The sequence below is a fragment of the Protobothrops mucrosquamatus genome, unplaced genomic scaffold (genome assembly GCF_001527695.2).
Source record: "Protobothrops mucrosquamatus isolate PMUCROS unplaced genomic scaffold, P.Mucros_1.0 scaffold3359, whole genome shotgun sequence".
Classification (NCBI taxonomy): Eukaryota; Metazoa; Chordata; class Lepidosauria; order Squamata; family Viperidae; genus Protobothrops; species Protobothrops mucrosquamatus.
The window spans coordinates 67,305-90,433 of record NW_015389345.1 but is presented as its reverse complement, the minus strand read 5'-3'; the positions used below and the strand labels follow the sequence as shown (position 1 = coordinate 90,433).

The 23,129-nt window shown below is 48.3% G+C and overlaps 1 protein-coding gene across 1 annotated transcript in view; it reads right to left on the bottom strand.

The window, feature by feature from the left end:
- The window catches only part of DUS3L (dihydrouridine synthase 3 like), a gene marked incomplete at its 3' end in the record, with an annotated part of 26,925 nt that extends 4,014 nt beyond the window's left edge, over positions 1–22,911 (bottom strand). The window contains 9 exon segments of the mRNA XM_015826892.1: positions 3,222–3,318; positions 4,076–4,186; positions 6,675–6,740; positions 8,278–8,394; positions 12,495–12,647; positions 14,962–15,003; positions 16,039–16,620; positions 18,561–18,855; positions 22,877–22,911. Of these exon segments, the coding sequence (XP_015682378.1) occupies positions 3,222–3,318; positions 4,076–4,186; positions 6,675–6,740; positions 8,278–8,394; positions 12,495–12,647; positions 14,962–15,003; positions 16,039–16,620; positions 18,561–18,855; positions 22,877–22,911 (1,498 nt within the window).
- Between the last annotated feature and the right edge of the window lie 218 nt (positions 22,912–23,129).

The following is a 23,129-nucleotide window of genomic DNA, read 5'->3' as shown; positions in this document are numbered from 1 at the left end:
GGAATTGGGAATGGCCAGTCTAGAGAAAAGAAGGACCAGGGGGGACAGGATAGCAGCATTCCAGTATTTGAGGGGCTGCCCCAAAGAAGAGGGAGTCAAGCTCTTCTCCAAAGCGCCTGAAGGCAAAGACAAGAAACAACGGATGGAAACTGATCAAGGAGAGAAGCAACCTGGAACTAAGGAGAAACTTCCTGACAGTTGGAACAATTAACCAGTGGAACTACCTGCCTCCAGAAGCGGTGGATGCTCCAACACTGGAAGTTTTTAAGAAGAGACAGGACAGCCATTTGTCCAAAATGGTATAGGGTTACCTGCCTGAGCAGGGGGTTGGACTAGATGACCTCCAAGGTCCCTTCCAACTTTATTATTATTATTATTATTATTATTATTATTATTGTAGCGCTACCTCTTCAGAGGCCGCCAATGCCCAGGCCCTCCCAGCCACAACCCCCCTTGTCCAGCCTTGCGGTAATGTTCTTTAGAGATCGGTGAGATGTCTTACAACCGGAACTCATGCAGCGTTGATGGGTGGCAGGCTCTTCTTGTTGAGGCAGGACTTTCAGGCACGAACTTAACCGGTCACAATGGTTGATGCCCCGAAGATGTATATAACAGCTCAGGGCTGCTTTAGCAGCAGGAGTAACAAGCCCCTGAGCAGTCGTTCAGAGTCCGATGAAATGGGGGGGGTAAACCCCGGCTCCAGATGGTAATAATAACAATGACGGCCAGTATGTTATGGCAATGGCTCATCCCCCAGGGCAACTCCCCCCACAATGTCCCGGCACCTATGCCAGCAGCGATGGCCACAGTCCAGATGCCTCCAAAGTCCACAACAGCAGTTGGCAGCAACAGTTGGCACCACCAGTCTCTCTCCTCCTGGTGCTTCTTCTCTGGAATTCCTCCTCAGGTCTCAGGACCCAAAACCACCCCCCTCCCTTACTCTTTATTAATAAAAACCGAGGCTAGAAACCCCAGCCAACTCCCTTCCTTCACACTCTCGCTTGCCTCCGTTTCAGATATCCTCCCACGGAGGAAGCAATAAAACTTCACTCTATCTAGCCTCTATTTAAAATACCCTTGATAGAAAAATAAAATAGGCCTCCAGACCTTCTCTTCTCAACTCCAACAAACACCCCGGCCTTCTCCTTTCCTTTCCTTTTCTATCCTTCCTCCTTCCACTCACGCCAGCCACACCCAAAGCCAACTGCAGCTGTCCCAATCTTTCCCTTCCCAGTCAAGCTCCTGCAAGCACTCTCAGGCAGTCCCCGCTACATTATTATTATTATTATTATTATTATTATTATTATTATTATTATTTCCTTGTTTTTCTTCTTTGAAGAAGTTTTGCTTCTCATCCCAGAAGTTTCTTCAGCTCTGACTGGATGGTGGAAAAGGGAGGGATTTATATTCCTTGCAGACAGCTGGTCATTTGCCTTTTAGAGGGTCATTGAGACCACTTGGAGGTTTATCTGTGTCCTCAGGGTCACCTGAGTGGTGCAAATGGGTGTGGAGCCTCCTTACAACTGCTGAAGGGACTGTGTTGTTCCAAGAAGGCTCCACAGCCATTTGCACCACTCAGCTGACCCTGAGGACACAGATAAACCTCCAAGTGGCCTCAATGACTCTCCAAAAGGATGCAAATGACCAGCTGTCTGCAAGGAATATAAATCCTTCCATTCCTCACCATCCAGTCAGAGCCACTTCTGGGAGGAGAAGCGAAACGTCTTCAAAGAAAAAACGAGAAAGTCCAGTTGCCTCTGGAAAAAAGCATCTTTAGGGCCTGAGTGTCCACAAGGATCTGAAAAACTGAATTACGAAAGGAGAGGAATCCTTGCTCGCTTCAGGTAAAAACCAGGGAATGCCATTCAAACCACGTCAGTCAGAGAAGGGACGGGAGAAGCTTTACAACATGTTCAAGGTTTATTTCAGGGCGAATATTTCAAGTTTCGTCAGGCCCTCATTTAAATGGCCCAAAAGTGCTTTCCCAAAGGGCAACTGGACTTTCTTTGTTTTTTCCTTGAAGATGTTTCGCTTCTCCTCCAAAAAGCTTCTTCAGCTCTGACTGGATGGTGGGGAAGGGGAGGATTTATACTCCTTGCAGACAGCTGGTCATTTGCCTCCTTTCAGAGAGTCGTTGAGGCCACTTGGAGGTTTATCTCTGTGTTCTGAGGGTCACCTGAGCGGTGCAAATGGGTGTGGAGCCTGCTTGGCTGCAGGATGTTTTTCTGCCCTGGGTCCCTTCCCTGCTGCAGACGGGTACAGGCTGTTGGGGACGAGTCCGTGTTGTCTGCATCTCAAACTGGAGCGCAAACGGTTCCTGGAGTCTGCAATGTTTTCTGCGAATCTGTTCATGCTCCCACACCTTCTGAAGGGCGTCCATCCCAAAGAGCGCAAATGTCTATGGAGATGCTCAGTCATCCAGGTCCTGGTTATACTCCTTGCAGACAGCTGGTCATTTGCATCCTTTTAGAGAGTCGTTGAGGCTGCTTGGAGATTTGTCTGTGTCCTCAGTGGTACTTTTCAGGAGGCAAATTGCAGACTACAGGAACAAGGCAGAGAACATCCTGCAGCCAAGTTGGCTTCACACCCATTTGCACCACTCAGGTGACCTTGAGGACACAGATAAGCCTCCAAGTGGCCTCAACGACCCACTAAACGAAGGCAAATGACCAGCTGTCTACAAGGAGTATAAATCCTTCCCTTCCCCTCCATCCAGTCAGAGCTGAAGAAGCTTCTTGAATGAGAAGTGAAACGTCTTCTAAGGAAAACAAGAAAGTCCAGTTGCCTCTTGAAAAAGCACCACTGAGCACACAGATAAACCTCCAAGCGGCCTCAACAACTCTCTAAAAGTATGCAAATGACCAGCTGTCTGCAAGGAGTATAAATCCTTCCATTCCCCACCATCCCAGTCAGAGTGGAAGAAGCTTCTTGGATGAGAAGCGAAACGTCTTCTAAGGAAAACAAGAAAGTCCAGATGCCTCCTGAAAAAAGCACCTTTGGGACAACCCTGACCTGGATGACGGAGAATCTCCATAGACATCAATTTTGGTCGTAAGCCGAGGACCACCTGTACATTGAGTCTCGTCCCACAGAAAAGAGGATTTAGAACAGAGCCTCGACTCGCGTGACCGCAGCGTGCCTGCGGTCACCCGCTCAAAACTCAGAGCTGGACGGAAACTGACCCAGAACGACTCGGAGAAGCCGAATTGGCAGCCACCTACCGAAGAGAGGCATGGGGCTGGCCACTTTGACACACTCTGCAATGTATTCCCAGTCTGCCATCTTTGTGTACCTCTGCTCTCTCGACCGGCCGTGAAGCTAGCAAGGTCAGGAAAAAAAAAAAAGAAGGTGCAGTTGGCGCCGATTAAAATAAACACCGTGTCATGTGTCTGATTAACGAAACACTAAAAAGGACTTTCAGGCATATTTTCTCCTAAATGCATTTATTAATGTTACAGATACGTCAGCACAACATGGAGGAAATGCTTAGGACTGGCTTCTTTTCCGCTATGCATGTATTTCTAAGCATTTCCCTCCCACCTTTCTTTGGGGTCATGGTTCACATCTTCCAATCAACTTGGAAGATGTGATTTACTTCCGGTTTCTTTTCCCCTTCTGCCTGGTTTAACTATAAAAATGCCAGACAGCTCTGCATGTTGTCAAAGCAAGAATATACAGTATTTGCAGCGTTGACACACCGTCACGTCTGGATCCCTTGGCTTTGTCTAAGTCAGGGGATCCCCCAACTTGGCTTCAAACTCCCAGGATTGGAGTTTAAACTCTCTAAATTGGAGTTTAAAGTCACATGCGAGCTGGGGAATTCTGGGAGTTGAAGTCCACGGTCTTAAAATTCGCCAAGAAGCAAAGCAGGAAACCCCTCCCTTTTCTCTCTCTGGATCTTTGCCAGGGAAACCCCAGGAAGAGGAAGGACGGGACAGGAATGCTACCATCCTCTTCCTCTCTAAGACCCCTCTGATGGGGAAATGGCCAAGGAAGAATTAGCCCTCAGATCTGCCAAGGTGAGTAACCAGGCCTCCATCCCAACCGGAGTTAAGAAAAGCAGAGCTTCCTATACCGTCACCAACGAGGCTCCCCATTCTCGGAGGTTGGGGATCACTTTATGAGCCAGGTTCGTTTTCTCTTGCACGCCTGTCCTGATCTTCACCGTCAGGGGAACATCCAGGACCTGTGAGGGAGAAAGAAAGAAAGAAAGAAAGAAAGAGAGAGAGAGAGAGAGAGAGAGGGAGGGAGGGAGAGAGTGAGGAAGGAAGGAAGGAAAACAGAAAGAAAGGAAGAAAGAAAAAAGAAAGAGGAAGAAAGGAAGGAAGACAGAAAGAAAGAAAGAAAGAGGAAGGAAGGAAGGAAGAAAGAGACAGAAAGAAAGAGAAAGAAAGACAGAAAGAAAGAAAGAAAGAAAGAAAGAGGAAGGAAGGAAGGAAGGAAGGAAGGAAGGAAGGAAGGAAGGAAGGAAGGAAGGAAGGAAGGAAGGAAAAAGGAAGAGACAATTGAGCTGCTGTGCTGTCCCACTCACTCACATGCACACATAAAAGTAGGTTAGTGATTTTATTAATATTCCCCAGCAATTTCCTTCACCAAAACCCTAGAACTGTCCCAATTAAGTCCAGCCACACAACCAGCCACACAAGCAAAGCAAAGTCCAGAAGACACTTGAAAGTTTCCCAAACCAGATAAATCCACCACAGGCAAAATGAAATCCACACCACAAGAGGGTTCACGAGACAAGAAAAGTCCGGCGTTCACAGTCCGGCACAATCCAAAGTCAAGGCATGGTGTCAATCCAAGGCAAGGCAAGACTCACAATGGTCAGAAAACACCCAGCTGGGAAAGGAACACAGCACTGCCTCCATCTGTCTGCTGTGCTAAAGGCGCAGCCCATCAAGAAGGGCGAGACTGCTTCCTCGCGAACAGTCGGGCTGACCTTCTCTGCTCCTGCCTTTTCTCTGCCCTACGTGTTCTCGGATCAGGTGCAGAAGGCAGTTCCTCCTCATCACTGACCGGCTGCAGCTGCCTGCTTTCCCCACCTGAAGCCTCGGGGCTGTCCTGCTGCAGCTGTGCTTCAGCCAAATCCCTCTCAGCCGGCTGCTCAGAGCCACTGACCCAATTCCCCTCCAGACGTGCCTGAAACTGGTTCATCCTCCTCCGAGCTGACATCGGAAGAGGCATCTGGGGGGAGTCATCACAGCCAGGCACTTTGTTTGAGAATCCCCTGCTCAACAGAATTTGCTTTCTTTCAATCTGCTGTTTTTTAGCAAGGCAAGAAGCCAAGGATCCGTTGCCCACAGTCGAAATAAAACAACAGGATCACGAGAAGGGGACAGGACGATTCAAGCTACAGAGCCCACCTAATTAAATCTGGAGAAACACACGAGCTGGACAGGGCAGAGCCTGATTGTTCACGCCGTCCAGTCCCTGACACATTTTGGGCACGCTTGCTGAAATGCAGCCCGGCAAAAAGGAGAGTTACAACCCGTTAGGAAAAGAAGCCTGTCAGACCGGCCTCAGCTTGAGCCTCTACTTATAATAATAATAATGATAAAGTTGGAAGGGACCTTGGAGGTCATCTAGTCCAACCCCCTGCTCAGGCAGGAAACCCTATACCATTCTGGACAAATGGCTGTCCAGTCTCTTCTTAAAAACTTCCAGTGTTGGAGCATTCACAGCTTCTGGAGGCAGGTAGTTCCACTGGTTCATTGTTCTCACTGTCAGGAAGTTTCTCCTTAGTTCCAAGTTGCTTCTCTCCTTGGTTAGTTTCCATCCATTGCTTCTTGTCCTGCCCTCAGGCGCTTTGGAGAATAGCTTGACTCCCTCTTCTTTGGGGCAGCCCCTGAAATATTGGAACACTGCTATCCTGTCACCCTTCGTCCTTCTCTTCCTTAAACTAGACATACCCAATTCCAGCAACCGTTCCTTATATGCTTTAGCCTCCAGTCCCCTAATCCTCTTTGTTGCTCTTCTCTGTACTCTTTCTAGAGTCTCAACATCTTTTTTACATCGTGGTGACCAAAACTGGATGCAGTATTCCATGTGTGGCCTTACCAAGGCCTTGTAAAGTGGTATTAACACTTCACGTGATCTTGATTCTATTCCTTTGTTAATGCAGCCCAGCACTGTGTTGGACTTTTTGGCAGCTGCAGCACACGGCTGGCTCCTATTTAAGGGATTGTCCACTAGGACTCCTAGATCTCTCTCACAGTTACTACTATTGAGCAAGGTACCCCCTATACTATACCTGTACATTTGGTTTTTCTTAAAGGTATAGTTTACTAAAAGTTAAGCGGATTACAGTAGTTCAAAGTCAGAACTGAAGATCACGCGCCAAAATCTTTAGGAGGTCTAACTTTTCCCTCCCTTAACTGCCTCCCATTCCTGAATGCAGCAATGCAGCTGCGTTCTTTTCCCAGCCGGGTGACCTTGAGGCAGCATCTCAGGGAGATTTAGACGCTACTTTCGCTTTCCCCTTCCGATCTAGTTCCCTAGAATTCATGGCAGCTGATACTTAAGGGTTGCGAGGTGCCAAGCGTGAGGTGGCAGCTGACAAAGCCGTTAGTAAAAGACACCAAAAGAAGAGTTTCAAGCAGTTAGGAAAAGCAGAAAGAAGACGGTATCGATCCGACACCGGCAGGAATCGGCTGGAGAGATGGCCGCTGACTTACGGAGTTCATGCCGCGGACGATTTGCTCAAACTTATTGTTGCGGGTCATCAGAGCGCATCCACCACCCTGGGAAGGGAAAGGAAAAGGAGGGTGAAGAGCATGTTCAGAGATCACTTATTTATTGCCTGTGTTATTTTGATCAACAATTCAAGGCGGTGAACGTAAGTCTTTCCTCATTTTCCCCAAAACGACAAGCCTGTGAGGCGAGTTGGGCTGAGAGAAAGCGACTGGCTCAAGGTCACCCAGCTAAGGGTGGGACTAGAATTCACCGGCTCCCACTTTCTAATCCAGGTAATCCTCGACTTACCACCACAACTCAGCCCAAGATTTTTTGTTGCTAAGTCAGTTGTTAAATGAGTTTTGCCCCATTTTACCTTTCTTGCCACAGTTGTTAAGTGAATGTGGCTTCCCCATGGACTTTGCTCATCAGAAGATAATAATAATAATAATAATAATAATAATAATAATAGTAATAAGGCCTTATTAGGAACTGCTTCCATCCTGCAACGATATATGTAATACCATCAAACATTCACATCTGCCTATCCCAGGTCCTTGGGAAGGACTTGATAGGTAGACAAAAATGCCAAATCCAGTCTGAACATCTGGCTGACTGTGCGATGATCAATAATAATAATAAAGTTGGAAGGGACCTTGGAGGTCATCGAGTCCAACCCCCTGCTCAGGTAGGAAACCCTAGACCATTCCAGACAAATGGCTGTCCAGTCTCTTCTTAAAAACTTCCAGTGTTGGAGCATCCACCGCTTCTGGAAACAGGTTGTTGCGTGACAATGGGGGGAACAGGACAAGCCACTAGTATATAAATCGAGAGCAAACACCCCCCCCTTCTAGCCCTGATGATGTTACCTAGTTAGGTAATGAAACGTCTGCAAGAAAAGCACCAGGCTCAGAGAGCGCCAAGGGCCCCACAGTTTAACCCTGAGGTACCAATATTTCCCTCTGTTGGTGCGATGGTATGTCTGGCAAACGGGAGTTGGTGAGGCAGCCATTTTGAAAATGGGCACATCCTTCTCCTTGGCAGCCATTTTATAAGACTTCTCAAGGTCGGATTTCAAGGCAGGGAGATACGGTGGCTTAAAAGGACTGTCCACTGTGGCGTTAACGTAACAACCTCAACCTACACAAGTACAAATGTGTCGTTTTCCATACCTCCTTCTTTACTGATTTCATCCCATTTTCCTGGGCGGGTCAAGAGAGGGAGAAGCCCATAATAATAATAATAATAATAATAATAATAATAATAATAATAATAATAATAATAATAATAATAATAATAATAATAATAATAATAATAATAATAATAAAAGTTGGAAAGGACCTTGGAGGTCATCTAGTCCAACCCACTGCTCAGGCAGGAAACCCTATACCATTTCAGACAAATGGCTGTCCAGTCTCTTCTTAAAAACTTCCAGTGTTGGAGCATTCACCGCTTCTGGAGGCAAGGAGTTCCACTGGTTAATTGTTCTTAATTGTCAGGAAGTTTCTGGCTTTCTAAGCTGTCAGCCCTTTGAAGAAGGAGCTGACCTTTACAGTATTAGCCAATAAAATGCAAGCTTTACATCGGCCCAAAACGACCCATTACCTTGTTATAGACCAGGTCAATGGGGCACCCCACGTTAATATCCACAAAATCCACCTCGATGGTTTGGTTCAGCAGCTCCGCGCATTTCGTCATGGTGTCTGGAAAGGCTCCTTCCAGCTGCAAACAAAGCAGACGCCCAGAGTTAGAATAACTCTCACAGAATAACCGAGTCGGAAGGGACCCGGGAGGTCTTCTAGTCCACCCACTCCCCCCTGCTCAAGCAGGAGAGCCTACTCCGTTTCAGACAATTCAGAGATCATCAATTCAGACGATTTCAGGAATATATCGTTCTAGACCGGCAATTCTCTACTTAAATTCATTCTAAGAAGCCAGGCTTGGTTTCTCACACATTCTGGGTTGAGCACTGTGTGTTTAAGGGGAGAAAAATTACGATCCCTGCAATAAATCAATGGGGTCATTTTAGAGCCTTAGTAGATTTAGTCAAGCTATTCTCCAAAGCGCCTGAAGGCAGGAGAAGAAGCAACAGATGGAAACGGATCAAGGAGAGAAGCAACCTAGAACTAAGGAGAAACTTCCTGACAGTTAGAACAATTAACCAGTGGAACAACCTGCCTCCAGAAGCGGTGACTGTGCCAACTCTGGAAGTTTCTAAGAAGAGACTGGACAGCCATTTGTCCGAAATGGTATAGGGTTTCCTGCCTGAGCAGGGGGTTGGACTAGATGACCTCCAAGGTCCCTTCCAACTTTATTGTTGTTGTTGTTATTATTATTAGATACTGGGAGCAGACAGAATAATAGATCTGGAAGGGACCTTGGAGGTCTTCTACTCCAGAGTTCCCCAGAGTTGGGGAGGGGGGAAAGAAGGGATGGTTTTGTGTGTGTGCGTGTGGGGGGTGAACACATGCCTGTGCCTGCACGCATGAACACCCGTTGCTCGGGTGAGTGGGGCCGCGAACACCTGTGACTCTCGTGGCAATGCTTGCGCAAGTGGGGCTGTGCGCATGTGCATACACACAACGATCAGCCACTCACGCAGCCCGGTGGCCAACAGGCTACGGCAAAGTAGTGGGCTGCGACCCCAGCTTGGAGAGCCCTGTTCTAGTCCGACCCCTGCTAAGACCTTGTAACATTTAATAATAATAATAATAACAACAATAACAATAACAATAACAATAATAATAATAATAATTGGAAGGGACCTTGGAGGTCATGTAGTCCAACCACTGCTCAGGCAGGAAACCCTATACCATTTCATACAAATGGCTGTCCAGTCTCTTCTTAAAAACCTCCAGTGTTGGAGCATTCACCGCTTCTGGAGGCAGGTAGTTCCACTGGTTAATTGTTCTCACTGTCAGGAAGTTTCTCTTTAGTTCTAGGTTGCTTCTCTCCTTGATTAGTTTCCATCCGTTGCTTCTTGTCCTGCCCTCAGGCGCTTTGGAGAATAGCTTGACTCCCTCTTCTTTGGGGCAGCCCCTGAGATATTGGAGCACTGCTATCATGTCCCCCCTCGTCCTTCTCTTCGTTAAACTAGAATTACCCAATTCCAGCAACCGTTCCTTATACATTTTAGCCTCCAGGCCCCTGATTATTTTTGTTGCTCTTCTCTGCACTCTTTCTAGAGTCTCAACAGACAAGTGAGTATCCAGTCTTTTCTTAAAAAGCTCTAGCGATGGAGCACCCACAACTTCTGGAGGCAAGGAGTTCCACTGGTTAATTGTTCTCACTGTCGGGAAGTTTCTCCTTAGTTCTAGGTTGCTTCTCTCCTTGGTTAGTTTCCATCCGTTGCTTCTCGTCCTGCCTTCAGGCGCTTTGGAGAATAGCTTGACCCTCCCTCTTTCTTTGGGGCAGCCCCTCAAATACTGGAAGGCTGCTATCACGTCCCCCCTCATCCTGCTTTTCATCAAACTAGACCTGCCCGATTCCTGCCACCCTCTCCAAGGCAGACCCCCATTTCTGCTGCTCCCCCTTTTTCCGGATAAGGTGTTGGCTGCAAGGAGGAAGCTGAGCTTCACGGGCGAAACTCAACCTGAGCTGAGACTCTCTCGGGCCCCGGGACCCAGTTCCCACTCCGCGCCCGGAAGCTACCTGAACCCCAAAGAGGTCCTCGGTCTTGTGCCGCTTCAGCAAGGCCCATTCGGACGACTGTCCCTGAAGCAGGTTGGTGCAGACCGCCATCTCTCCGCAGGTGACGTCCGCCCCGTAGCCTTTGCATACCCTACGGAAGGGCAGGTTGCCGCACTGAAATCCCAGGAGAGACAGGAAGGTTAAGGCAAGCCAGGATGGGTTCACATTTAGAAACGGGGCTTTTTGGAGCAATTGGGGTCTGGGGTCCCCAATGGCATTGGCCCACCCCACTCGCCCCATCGGAAGGGGCCGGCTGCAGACTCTCATCGGTCAAGGAATTCCAGCCGGTGGGGTCCAGAAGAACCTTTTACGTTGGGGCTGCCACCCTCTAGAACAGAGGTAGGCAACCTTGGCTCTTTTATGACTCGTGGACTTCAACTCCCAGAATTCCTGAGCCAGCCATGCTGAGGAGAAAGGGAGAGGTTTCCAAGCTGAGCCATGCTGGCTCAGGAATTCTGGGAGTTGAAGTCCAGGAGTCATGAAGGGGGCCATAGTTCCCCCATGCTGGCTCAGGAATTCTGGGAGTTGAAGTCCACCAGTTATGAGGGGGCCATAGTTCCCCCATGCTGGCTCAGGAATTCTGGGAGATGAAGTCCACGAGTCATGAGGAGGCCATAGTTTCCCTCATGCTGGCTGAGGAATTCTGGGAGTTGAAGTCCACCAGTCATGAAGGGGCCANCCGAAATGGTATAGGGTTTCCTGCCTGAGCAGGGGGTTGGACTAGATGACCTCCAAGGTCCCTTCCAACTTTATTGTTGTTGTTGTTATTATTATTAGATACTGGGAGCAGACAGAATAATAGATCTGGAAGGGACCTTGGAGGTCTTCTACTCCAGAGTTCCCCAGAGTTGGGGAGGGGGGAAAGAAGGGATGGTTTTTGTGTGTGTGTGTGGGGGGGGATGAACACATGCCTGTGCCTGTACGCATGAAAACCCGTTGCTCGGGTGAGTGGGGCCGCGAACACCTGTGACTCTCGTGGCAATGCTTGCGCAAGTGGGGCTGTGCGCATGTGCATACACACAACGATCAGCCACTCACGTAGCCCGGTGGCCAACAGGCTACGGCAAAGTAGTGGGCTGCGACCCACAGCTTGGAGAGCCCTGTTCTAGTCCGACCCCTGCTAAGACCTTGTAACATTTAATAATAATAATAATAATAATAATAATAATAATAATAATAATAATAATAATAATAATAATAATAATAATAATAATAATAATAATAATAATAATTGGAAGGGACCTTGGAGGTCATGTAGTCCAACCACTGCTCAGGCAGGAAACCCTATACCATTTCATACAAATGGCTGTCCAGTCTCTTCTTAAAAACTTCCAGTGTTGGAGCATTCACCGCTTCTGGAGGCAGGTTGTTCCACTGGTTAATTGTTCTAACTGTCAGGAAGTTTCTCCTTAGTTCTAGGTTGCTTCTCTCCTTGACTAGTTTCCACCCGTTGCTTCTTGTCCTGCCTTCAGGCGCCTTGGAGAATAGCTTGACTCCCTCTTCTTTGGGGCAGCCCCTGAGATACTGGAACACTGCTATCGTGTCCCCCCTCGTCCTTCTCTTCGTTAAACTAGACATACCCAATTCCAGCAACCGTTCCTTATATGCTTTAGCCTCCAGTCCCCTGATCATCTTTGTTGCTCTTCTCTGGACTCTTTCTAGAGTCTCAACAGACAAGTGAGTATCCAGTTTTTTTTTAAAAAGCTCCAGCGATGGAGCACCCACAACTTCTGGAGGCAGGTTGTTCCACTGGTTAATTGTTCTCACTGTCGGGAAGTTTCTCCTTAGTTCTAGGTTGCTTCTCTCCTTGATGAGTTTCCATCCGTTGCTTCTCGTCCTGCCTTCTGGTGCTTTGGAGAATAGCTTGACCCTCCCTCCCTCTTTCTTTGGGGCAGCCCCTCAAATACTGGAAGGCTGCTATCACGTCCCCCCTAGTCCTGCTTTTCATCAAACTAGACCTGCCCGATTCCTGCCACCCTCTCCAAGGCAGACCCCCATTTCTGCTGCTCCCCCTTTTTCCGGATAAGGTGTTGGCTTCAAGGAGGAAGCTGAGCTTCACGGGCGAAACTCAACCTGAGCTGAGACTCTCTCGGGCCCCGGGACCCAGTTCCTACTCCGCGCCCGGAAGCTACCTGAACCCCAAAGAGGTCCTCGGTCTCGTGCCGCTTCAGCAAGGCCCATTCGGACGACTGTCCCTGAAGCAGGTTGGTGCAGACCGCCATCTCTCCGCAGGTGACGTCCGCCCCGTAGCCTTTGCATACCCTCCGGAAGGGCAGGTTGCCGCACTGAAATCCCAGGAGAGACAGGAAGGTTAAGGCAAGCCAGGATGGGTTCACATTTAGAAATGGGGCTTTTTGGAGCAATTGGGGTCTGGGGTCCCCAATGGCATTGGCCCACCCCACTCGCCCCATCGGAAGGGGCCGGCTGCAGACTCTCATCGGTCAAGGAATTCCAGCCGGTGGGGTCCAGAAGAACCTTTTACGTTGGGGCTTCCACCCTCTAGAACAGGGGTGGGCAACCTTGGCTCTTTTATGACTCGTGGACTTCAACTCCCAGAATTCCTGAGGCAGCCATGCTGAGGGGAAAGGGAGAGGTTTCCAAGCTGAGCCATGCTGGCTGAGGAATTCTGGGAGTTGAAGTCCACGAGTCATGAGGGGGCCATAGTTCCCCCCTGCTGGCTGAGGAATTCTGGGAGTTGAAGTCCACCAGTCATGAAGGGGCCATAGTTCCCCCATGCTGGCTCAGGAATTCTGGGAGTTGAAGTCCACCAGTCATGAGGGGGCCATAGTTCCCCCATGCTGGCTGAGGAATTCTGGGAGTTGAAGTCCACGAGTCATAAAAGAGCCCAGGTTGCCTACCCCTGCTCTAGAACGTCATGCACCCGATACAGTCGAAATACAGTAAATAGCGGGAAAGATGCGGAAGGGTAGAGGGAGTAGAGAAGGGAGGGAAGGGAGGGGAAAAAAGGCATTGACTTCCGACTTCCTTTGGTGCAATAGAGTACCAACTTCAAACCTCCACTTTTCTCCCTTACCTCACTTTTCCCTTCCCCATCTTTTCCGCTATTTACTTTGTATTTAAACTGTATCGGGGGTCCACGATATTCTAGAGTAGGGGTAGGCAAACCTTGGCTCTTTTAGGCCTCGTGGACTTCAACTCCCAGAATTCCTGAGCCAGCCATGCTGAGGGGAAAGTGAGAGGTTTCCAAGCTGAGCCATGCTGGCTCAGGAATTCTGGGAGTTGAAGTCCACGAGTCATGAAGGGGCAAGGTTTCCCCCATGCTGGCTCAGGAATTCTGGGAGATGAAGTCCACGAGTCCTCAAGGGGGCCATAGTTCCCCCCATGCTGGCTCAGGAATTCTGGGAGTTGAAGTCCACCAGTAATGAGGGGGCCATAGTTCCCCCATGCTGGCTCAGGAATTCTGGGAGTTGAAGTCCACGAGTCATGAGGAGGCCAGAGTTCCCCCATGCTGGCTCAGGAATTCTGGGAGTTGAAGTCCAGGAGTCATAAAAGAGCCAAGGTTGCCTACCCCTGTTCTAGACGGTGGGAGCCGCAACGTAAAAGCTTTGACTTTGCATTTCGATTGTTTCGTATATTATAAACGAATAAAACTTTCAAAAGAGAACATTGTGCATCCCCAAGACCTGCACCCCTCCTTTTAGCCTTCCTGAAGGACCCCAGAAACCTGGCTTTCCTGATTTGGCCTGGGGCCCTGATGGACATGGGTCATTCTGGAGGGGGGGGTTAATGAATTCAAGACCCCCCCCAACTCTACCCTCTTGTATACTCCTCCTCCACCTTGGCTAATTTTCCGTTCGTCAAAAGGGGGTATTTATTGCTTCAATCTTCTATCGTGGGTAGTAGCCCTTGGTGCACGACCACAATTGAGACCCCGGTTTTCTGTCGCTAAGCGAGACAGTGAGCTTTGCCCCGTTTTTACCACCTTTCTTACCACGCTTGTTAAGCGAACCACTTCCATTGTTAAGTTAGACACACGGGGTTAAGTGAACCCGACTTCCCCGTAAACTTTGCTCGTCAGAAAGTCCCAAGAAGGGATCATGTGACACCCCCCCAGGGGGCACTGCGACCGTCATAAATACGAGTCGGTTGCCAGCTGTCGGGAGTTTTGATCACGTTAACCACGGTCGTTAAGAGTGGGAAACGGCCCTAACTCCCTTTTTTCGGTGCCCTTGGAAGTTCGAACGGCCACTAAATGTGTAAGCAATGGTTGTAAGCAATGGAAATTTTGGGCTCAGTTATAGCTGTTAGGTGTCTCATGCTAAGGATTCACAAGACGGTGGGGGACACCTCCCTCGCCCCCGAGAAACCCAAGGGAAGGGGGAGAGCAGAAGCCCCCCGGGACAGGGAGGAGAAGAAAAGGGATCCGTGGATGACTTCAGGAGAGAAGGAAGCACTGTGGGGGAAAAAAAAAGGATTTAAAAAAATGGCTCTATCCTCTTCTGGAAGTAGGTAGCCCAGCCAGAACGGCTCAGCTGTTCTCCTGGCTTCTCCCATAAACACGTCAACCTGAGCTCCCATCCTGAGCCTTTTAGCTGTGTTGGCAAACTGCACACTTCAAGCCAAAGAGTGTCTCCTTACCGTTGTCAGGGGGGCCAAATAGAGCTTGCCACGGAGGTCCAGCTGGGAGAGAAACGCAGAGAGAGAGAGAGAGAGAGAGAAAAAAAAATGGGTGAAGGCTAAATAAACGCGCACAATGGGGAAAATCTGCAGAGCCCAATAGACAAAAAACTGTGCCCTTCGTTACTGGGCGGGGACGTCTGTGTGTGTGTGTGTGTGTGTGTTAGTGTGGCGGGGTGTGTGTGTTTTCAACCCTACAACACTCAGCAGTCCCTGGAGGGCACTCCTCACGAGAGTCTGTCCTCTGCCTGAAAGGAGAGGCCGGCCAGAGGAAGGGGCAAACAGCTGAGGAGACACTCTGGCTCCATTTTTCTTTTCTTTTTCTTTGTGCAAAGTCCAACTAAATTTGGAAAGAGCGGGAACAGTATTAGAACTCTCTGTGACGGAGGTGGGCTCTGTTCTAAATTAGATGGATGGATGGATAGATGGATGGATGGATGGATGGATAGGTAGGTAGGTAGGTAGATAGATAGGTAGACAGATAGAAAGAGATACCAGTAGATAGATAGATAGATAGATAGATAGATAGATAGATAGATAGATAGATAGATAGATAGATAGATAGATAGATAGATAGATAGATAGATAGATAGATAGATAGATGGATGGATGGATGGATGGATGGATAGGTAGGTAGGTAGGTAGGTAGGTAGGTAGGTAGGTAGGTAGATGAGATAGATAAATGATAGACAGAATAGATAGATAGATAGATAGATAGATAGATAGATAGATAGATAGATAGATAGATAGATAGATAGATAGATAGATAGATAGATAGATAGATACCAGTAGATAGATAGATAGATGACAGACAGACAGACATGATAGACAGGCAGGCAGGCAGGCAGGCAGGCAGGCAGGCAGGCAGGCAGGCAGATATAATAGATAATAGGTAGGAAGGTAGACAGATAAAATAGATAACAAAGATAGATAGACGGCAGAGATAATGGATAAATTAGATGAGAGAGATTAATCAGACAGACAGACCGATGGACAGATCCCCTCTCCCGCTTTCAGCCTGGCCCTTCCTGGGCTCACCTGGGCTTTCTCAGACGGCCTCAGCTTCACCGTGTCCTCGTCCGTCACAGCGCCCAGCCTTTTCAGAGCAGGTTCTGCCGAAGGACTTGAGCCCTTCGGAGCAGAACCGAGTCCTTCTTCTTCGGATGGGTTAGGATTGTCCGGGGCCTCCAACCTGGCCATTCCAGGCTCCTTTGGTCCTTCAGAACAGTCCGAGACCCCCGTCTTGGCTGCTACGGGGCTGGCATCCCAGGTCCCGGGCCTCCTGGCCGGATGGGACTTCCCCAAGGAACGGAGGTACTCGCTGGATCTGGCAAAGGGCATTTTCTTCTTCCGCAGCTGTTGCTGGACGTCCTTGCTGAGGCTGTTCCTCACCGCCAGCCGTCCCTCCCACTGCTTCAGGAGCTCGGCGTTCACCCGGTTCTTGTAGTCCTCTCCCAGGTGAGCTCCGGCGAACCGGCAGGTGGCCCCGTACGTGCACCTGCCGAAGGTCTCAAAAAGCAGGCAGCGCCCCCCGAGGTCGGGTGGCTTGGCGGCCATGTACTCCTTCAGGTCGTGCAGGAAGCGGCACTTGGCGCCGTAGAAGCATTTTTCCACACGTTCCTTTGGAGAGAGAAAGAGGGTGCTGTGAAAGGGGAAAACTGGCAAAACCTAGGGATTTATTTTCATTTTTTTTAAATAAAAAACATATTACATTTCTGATTTGGTTCCATCGCAAGCTAAAGACCTCTGTCTCGCCAACCCCCCCTGGCTCTCTGTCAGCCTTAGCTTTTTTCAATGGTGAGGTTCTACATTTAGGCAAGAAAAACCAAATGTACAGGTATAGTATAGGGGGTACCTTGCTCAATAGTAGTAACTGTGAGAGGGACCTCGGAGTCCTAGTGGACAATCCCTTAAATAGGAGCCAGCCGTGTGCTGCAGCTGCCAAAAAGGCCAACACAGTGCTGGGCTGCATTAACAGAGGGAGAGAATCAAGATCACGTGAAGTGTTAATACCACTTTAAAATGCCTTGGTAAGGCCACACTTGGAATACTGCATCCAGTTTTGGTCACCGCGATGTAAAAAAGATGCTGAGACTCTAGAAAGAGTCCAGAGAAGAGCAACAAGGATGATTAGGGGACTGGAGGATAAAGCATATAACGAACGGTTGCTGGAATTGGGGATGTCTAGTTTAACGAAGAGAAGGACGAGGGGAGACATGATAGCAGTCTTCCAGTATCTCAGGGGCTGCCCCAAAGAAGAGGGAGTCAAGCTGTTCTCCAAAGCCCCTGAAGGCAGGACAAGAAGCAACGGGTGGAAACGGATCAAGGAGAGAAGCAACCTAGAACTAAGGAGAAACTTCCTGAGAGTACGAACAATTAACCAATGGAACAACCTGTTGCGGGTCACCACCTTCGATATACACAATATAAATATGACCCCCCCAGAAAATTGCATATACCCACATATATTCTATGACACAGAGTAACAACACAGTCTAGTTCGGATGTATACATATACTAAAGAGAGAAGCAACCTGGAACTAAGGAGAAATTTCCTGACAATTAAAACAACCAGTGGAACCACCTGCCTCCAGAAGCGGTGAATGCTCCAACACTGGAAGTTTTTAAGAAGAGACTGGACAGCTATTTCTCTGAAATGGTATAGGGTTTCCTCCAAGGTCCCTTCCAACATTATTATTACTATTATTACTATTATTATTATTATTGTGTTCTTTTCCATTCTGGAGGGACCCGTTGCCATTTCATTTATTCCATTCCATTCCATTCCATTCCATTCTATTCTATTATTCTATTCTGTTCTATTCCATTATCATTATTTTATTCTATTCTATTCTCCATTCTATATTCTATTCTATTCTCCATTCTATATTCTATTTTATTCTATTCTATTCTATTCCATTATCATTATTCAATTCTATTCCATTATCATTATTCTATTCTATTCTGTATTTTCTATTCTATTCTATTTCTATATTTTCTATTCTATTCTATTCTATTCCTTATTCTATTCTATATTATTCTATTCTATTCTCCATTCCATATTCTATTCTATTCTATTCTATTCTATTCCATTATCATTATTCGATTCTATTCTATTCTATTCTCCATTCCATATTCTATTCTATTCCATTCCATTATCATTATTCTATTCTATTCTATTCTATTCTTTTCTATTCTATTATTCTATTCTATTCTTATTCCATGCCATACCATGCCATTCTATTCTGCAACCTGTCTGATCCCATTCTATCCTATCCTATGTTATCCTAATGTGATCATGGGAGTGAATACTGCCATTGGAACTCCGGAATCAAGTCATAGGTAGGTTTTAGGGGGAGGGTTCAACGTAACATCAAATGTCACTAAGTGACCGGTTGTTAAGTGAGGACCCACCTCTATGTAGCCATTAAAACGGGACCACTTTTGTCTGTTCCGAAGCCACCCAAGGAACAGAAACGCTAAGCTAGAGGCAGAAATGTCATTTCAAGCCCCGGAGAGTGGATCCATCTCCACGCATTTGCCACCCGCGGACGACTTACGTGAACCACGGAGGGGCACAAGCGCTGCTTCTCGTAGTGAGCCGGCTTCATGCAAGGGCGGTTCTTGTTCTGCCCTCGCAGCCTCTTCCGTCCCGGAGGCCCTTGTGCGCTCTCGGCGGCAACGGCAACTTCCGCCGGCCTCTCTTCTTCGGCCCCATCAAGTTCCAGCTTCTGCAGCTTGGCGGGAGGCAGCCCCGGCTCGGCCTCCAGGTTGTTCTTCGCTCCATCTGGATCTTTCCTCGGCTTCTCTTCTTTTTCAAGGTAAGCGTGGAAATCCTCTTTCGTACAGCGGTACCTGGCGGGAGAAAGATCGCCAGTTGTAGCCCTCCGTTAATTGGGGGTTTTAAGAAATAATTAAAAAACTATATCATTACCTGCTAGATCAGACAATGTACGAGGAACAGGTGAAAGAAACCATATTAACGTGGAGCAGGGACCTCGGTCTTAACTTTGATCTACACATCTGGCCAGAATTATGGGTAAGAAACAGGAAGCTTACCTTGGCCACCTCCTACAAAGAAAACCTCTACAAAATGTTTTATAGATGGCGTCTCCCACCCACAAGGCTAGCCAAAATGGGTCCAAATTTTTCATCTACATGCTGGAAATGTAAATTGGCTGCATTAACAGAGGGATAGAGTCAAGATCACGTGAAGTATTAATACCACTTTACAAGGCCTTGGTAAGGCCACACTTGGAATACTGCATCCAGTTTTGGTCACCGCCATGTAAAAAAGATGCTGAGACTCTAGAAAGAGTACAGAGAAGAGCAACAAAGATGATCAGGGGACTGGAGGCTGAAACATATAAGGAACGGCTGCTGGAATTGGGTATGTCCAGTTTAACAAAGAGAAGGACGAGGGGGGACATGATAGCAGTATTCCAATATCTCAGGGGCTGCCACAAAGAAGAGGGAGTCAAGCTATTCTCCAAGGCGCCTGAAGGCAGGAAAAAAGAAGCAACGGATGGAAACTAATCAAGGAGAGAAGCAACCTGGAACTAAGGAGAAACTTCCTGACAGTGAGAACAATTAACCAGTGGAACCACCTGCCTCCAGAAGCGGTGAATGCTCCAACACTGGAAGTTTTTAAGAAGAGACTGGACAGCCATTTGTCTGAAATGGTATAGGGTTTCCTGCCTGAGCAGGGGGTTGGACTAGATGACCTCCAAGGTACCTTCCAACTTTATCATTATTATTATATCCCACCCAGTCACCCAAGCCTATTAATTAAACAGGCAATTCCCAAGGGTTGTTTTTTTTTTAAGGGGTGCCTGTGACTGCCCCAAAGGTGCTTTTTCAAAAGACAACTGGACTTTGTTTTTTCCCTGAAGGCGTTTCACCTCTCTCCCAAGATGTTCCTTCTGTTCTGAAGACCGAACTGAAGAAGCTTCTTGGATGAGAAGGGAAACGTCTTCCAGGAAAAACAAAGGAAGTCCAGCTGCTGCTTGAAAAAGCACCTTTGGGACAACCAAGACCTGGATGGAGGAGTCTCTCCATAAACGTTGGTACGTGACCTTCAGCATCCACTCACTGGACTCCACCGTGCAAGTTAGTCTATTTCTCCGGGTTGTATAAACAAAGAGGCATAGAATCAAGATCACACAAAGTATTAATACCGCATTATAAAACCCTAGTGAGGCCACACCTGGAATACTGCAACCCATTTTGGTCACCATTCTACAAAAAAAAAGATGTTGAGAGTTTGGAAAAAGTTCAGAGAAGAGCAACTAAGAGGATCCAAGACTAAAACATACAAAGAACGGCTGCAGGACTTGGGTTTGGCCAGTCGGAACAAAAGAATAGGGGTGACATGATAGCAGCGTTCCAGTATTTGAGGGGCTGCCACAAAGAAGAGGGGGTCACGTTATTCTCCAGAGCACCAGAGGGCAGGACAAGAAACAATGGTTGGAAACTGACCAAAGAGAAAAGCAACCTGGAATTAAGGAGAAACTTCCTGACAGTGAGGACAATCAACCAGTGGAACAGAAGTTGCCTCCAGAAATTGTGGGCGCTCCATCACTGGAGGTTTTTAAGAAGAGGCTAGACAGTTACTTGTCTGAAATGGTATAGTTCTCCTGCTTGAGCAGGGGGCTGGACTAGAAGACCTCCAAGGTCCCTTCCAGCTCTATTCTATTCTATTCTATTCCATTCCATTCCATTCTCTATTTTATTCTATTTCTATTCTATTCCTATTCTATGCCGTTACTTGAAACAGATCATTGTAGATTTATTGATTTTATATGATTGTACTTAAAAGTGTAAGCTGCACTGGGTGGTCTGAGGCCAGGCAGCCTGTAAACTGTAAAAAATAAAGATATAATTACAGTAATTTATACGGCAGACACTGGCAGATTGGGACCCGGGGCTGCTAACATAAGATTAAATCCTACACACGGCTCAGAAGTTAATGTAAACACAAGTAAAATGTTATAAATTGTTGCTTTCTCTGCAACTTTGTCTTCAGTTTCGAGTGAACTATTGTCTCTCCCTTGCTTCACACCTGTTTCATTTTGCCTTGCTTGCTTCTGTGCCAGAGACACGTCCGAGGGCAGTTACTATTTTCTTTCAGGGCCCTGCTCCGTCCAAAAGGACAAGCCCACTGACACAGGAGCGTTAAACAGGTCATTTTGTTTCCTTGATCTGCAAATAAAACACGGAAAAATGCCAGCAGAGCATTGCGTAAATTGAAGGCAGAGCAACGCCGAGCTGAATACAGTCCTCGATTTACAACAGTTCCTTTAGTGACCATTTGAAGTGACAGCAAGACAGGAAAAAAGTGATTTATGACCAAAACACACACAAAAAGAGAGAAAAAAACACAACGAACATTAAAAAGAAAAAGGGTCTTAGAAAACAAAAAGACCAGCACATATAAAGGAAGTCCTCAACGTACAGCCGTTCATTTAGTGACCGTTCAAAGTTACAACGGCACTGAAAAAAAGGGACTTGTGACTGCTTATCACACTTATGACCGTTGCAGCCTCCCTGTGGTCACTTAATCAGCACTGGGCTACTTGGCAACCGACTCACATTTATGACGGTTGCAGTGACGGGAAGGGAGGGGTTTCCTGTGAACCCCTTTTGCGTCCTTCTGACCAGCGAAGTCAAGGGGGAAACCCCTTCACCACCTGTATTACTAACTTAACCACCGCCGTGACTCACTTAGCAACTGTGGCAAGGTCGTAAAACAGGGCAACGCCCACTTCACCTGTCTCGCTTTGCAACGGAAATTTTGGGCTCAACCGTGGCCGCAAGCCGAGCACTGCCTGTCTATCTGGGAGAAGCTGATGAGAAAACTTAAAATTTTAAAAAAATCTGGCTGTTTGGGGTGTTTATGGAAACTCATTAAAGAGAGATCATGTCCATTATCTAGACCTTTTGGTCTTTCTTATTGATTCTTATTAGTCTATGATTCTGCGAGGCCCTCCTGCTCGAGCAGGGGGTTGGGCTAGATGACCTCCAAGGTCCCTTCCAACTCCATTAGTCTATGATTCTGCGAGGGCCTCCTGCTCGAGCAGGAGGTTGGGCTAGATGACCTCCAAGGTCCCTTCCAACTCCATTAGTCTATGATTCTGCGAGGGCCTCCTGCTCGAGCAGGGGGTTGGACTAGATGACCACCAAGGTCCCTTCCAACTCCATTAGTCTATGATTCTGCGAGGGCCTCCTGCTCGAGCAGGGGGTTGGGCTAGATGACCTCCAAGGTCCCTTCCAACTCCATTAGTCTATGATTCTGCGAGGGCCTCCTGCTCGAGCAGGGGGTTGGGCTAGATGACCTCCAAGGTCCCTTCCAACTCCATTAGTCTATGATTGTGCGAGGGCCTCCTGCTCGAGCAGGGGGTTGGGCTAGATGACCACCAAGGTCCCTTCCAACTCCATTAGTCTATGATTCTGCGAGGGCCTCCTGCTCGAGCAGGGGGTTGGGCTAGATGACCACCAAGGTCCCTTCCAACTCCATCAGTCTATGATTCTATACTGCCCCATTTAAACGTCTCACGGAGTTGGAGGGGACCCTAGAGGTCTTCTAGTCCAACCCACCCCCACCCCGCTTATGGAGGGGAGGCAGAGGCAGCATCCCTTCCTCCATAGGGACTTCGTAAAGTGGGGGGGGGGTTCCCACGTTCCTTGCCCCCCCCAAGGTCTGTCCCCCTCCTCCTGGCAGGTCGTAACTCCGAGGACCTCAGGCGGGGTGGACAAGAAGGGCACCCGGGGCTGTCAAGGGAGCGGGGAAAAGGCCCGGGGCGGGGAAAGGCTGAGCCTCCGAGGACCTCGGGCCGGCCGGAGCAGGTAGGCCAAAGCCCGGGGCTCCCGTACTCACTGGGCTCGGATGGGGGCCACTCCGGCCGCCTCCATGGCTGGCTTCCCTGCCAGCCTACCCGGAAGCGCTGCTGACACAGCGAAGCGCCTAGAGCGGCCCGGATGTTCTTCACGCCGCCGCTCTAGGAATTGCCCTCCGCGGATAACAGTGGCCGAGGGGGCGGCGCTTCCGAGGCTGGAAAAGCGCGGGAAAGGCGCTTCCCCTCCTCAGCGCGGGAAAAACATGTTAGCCGGGTTTCCTCAGGGGATCCTTT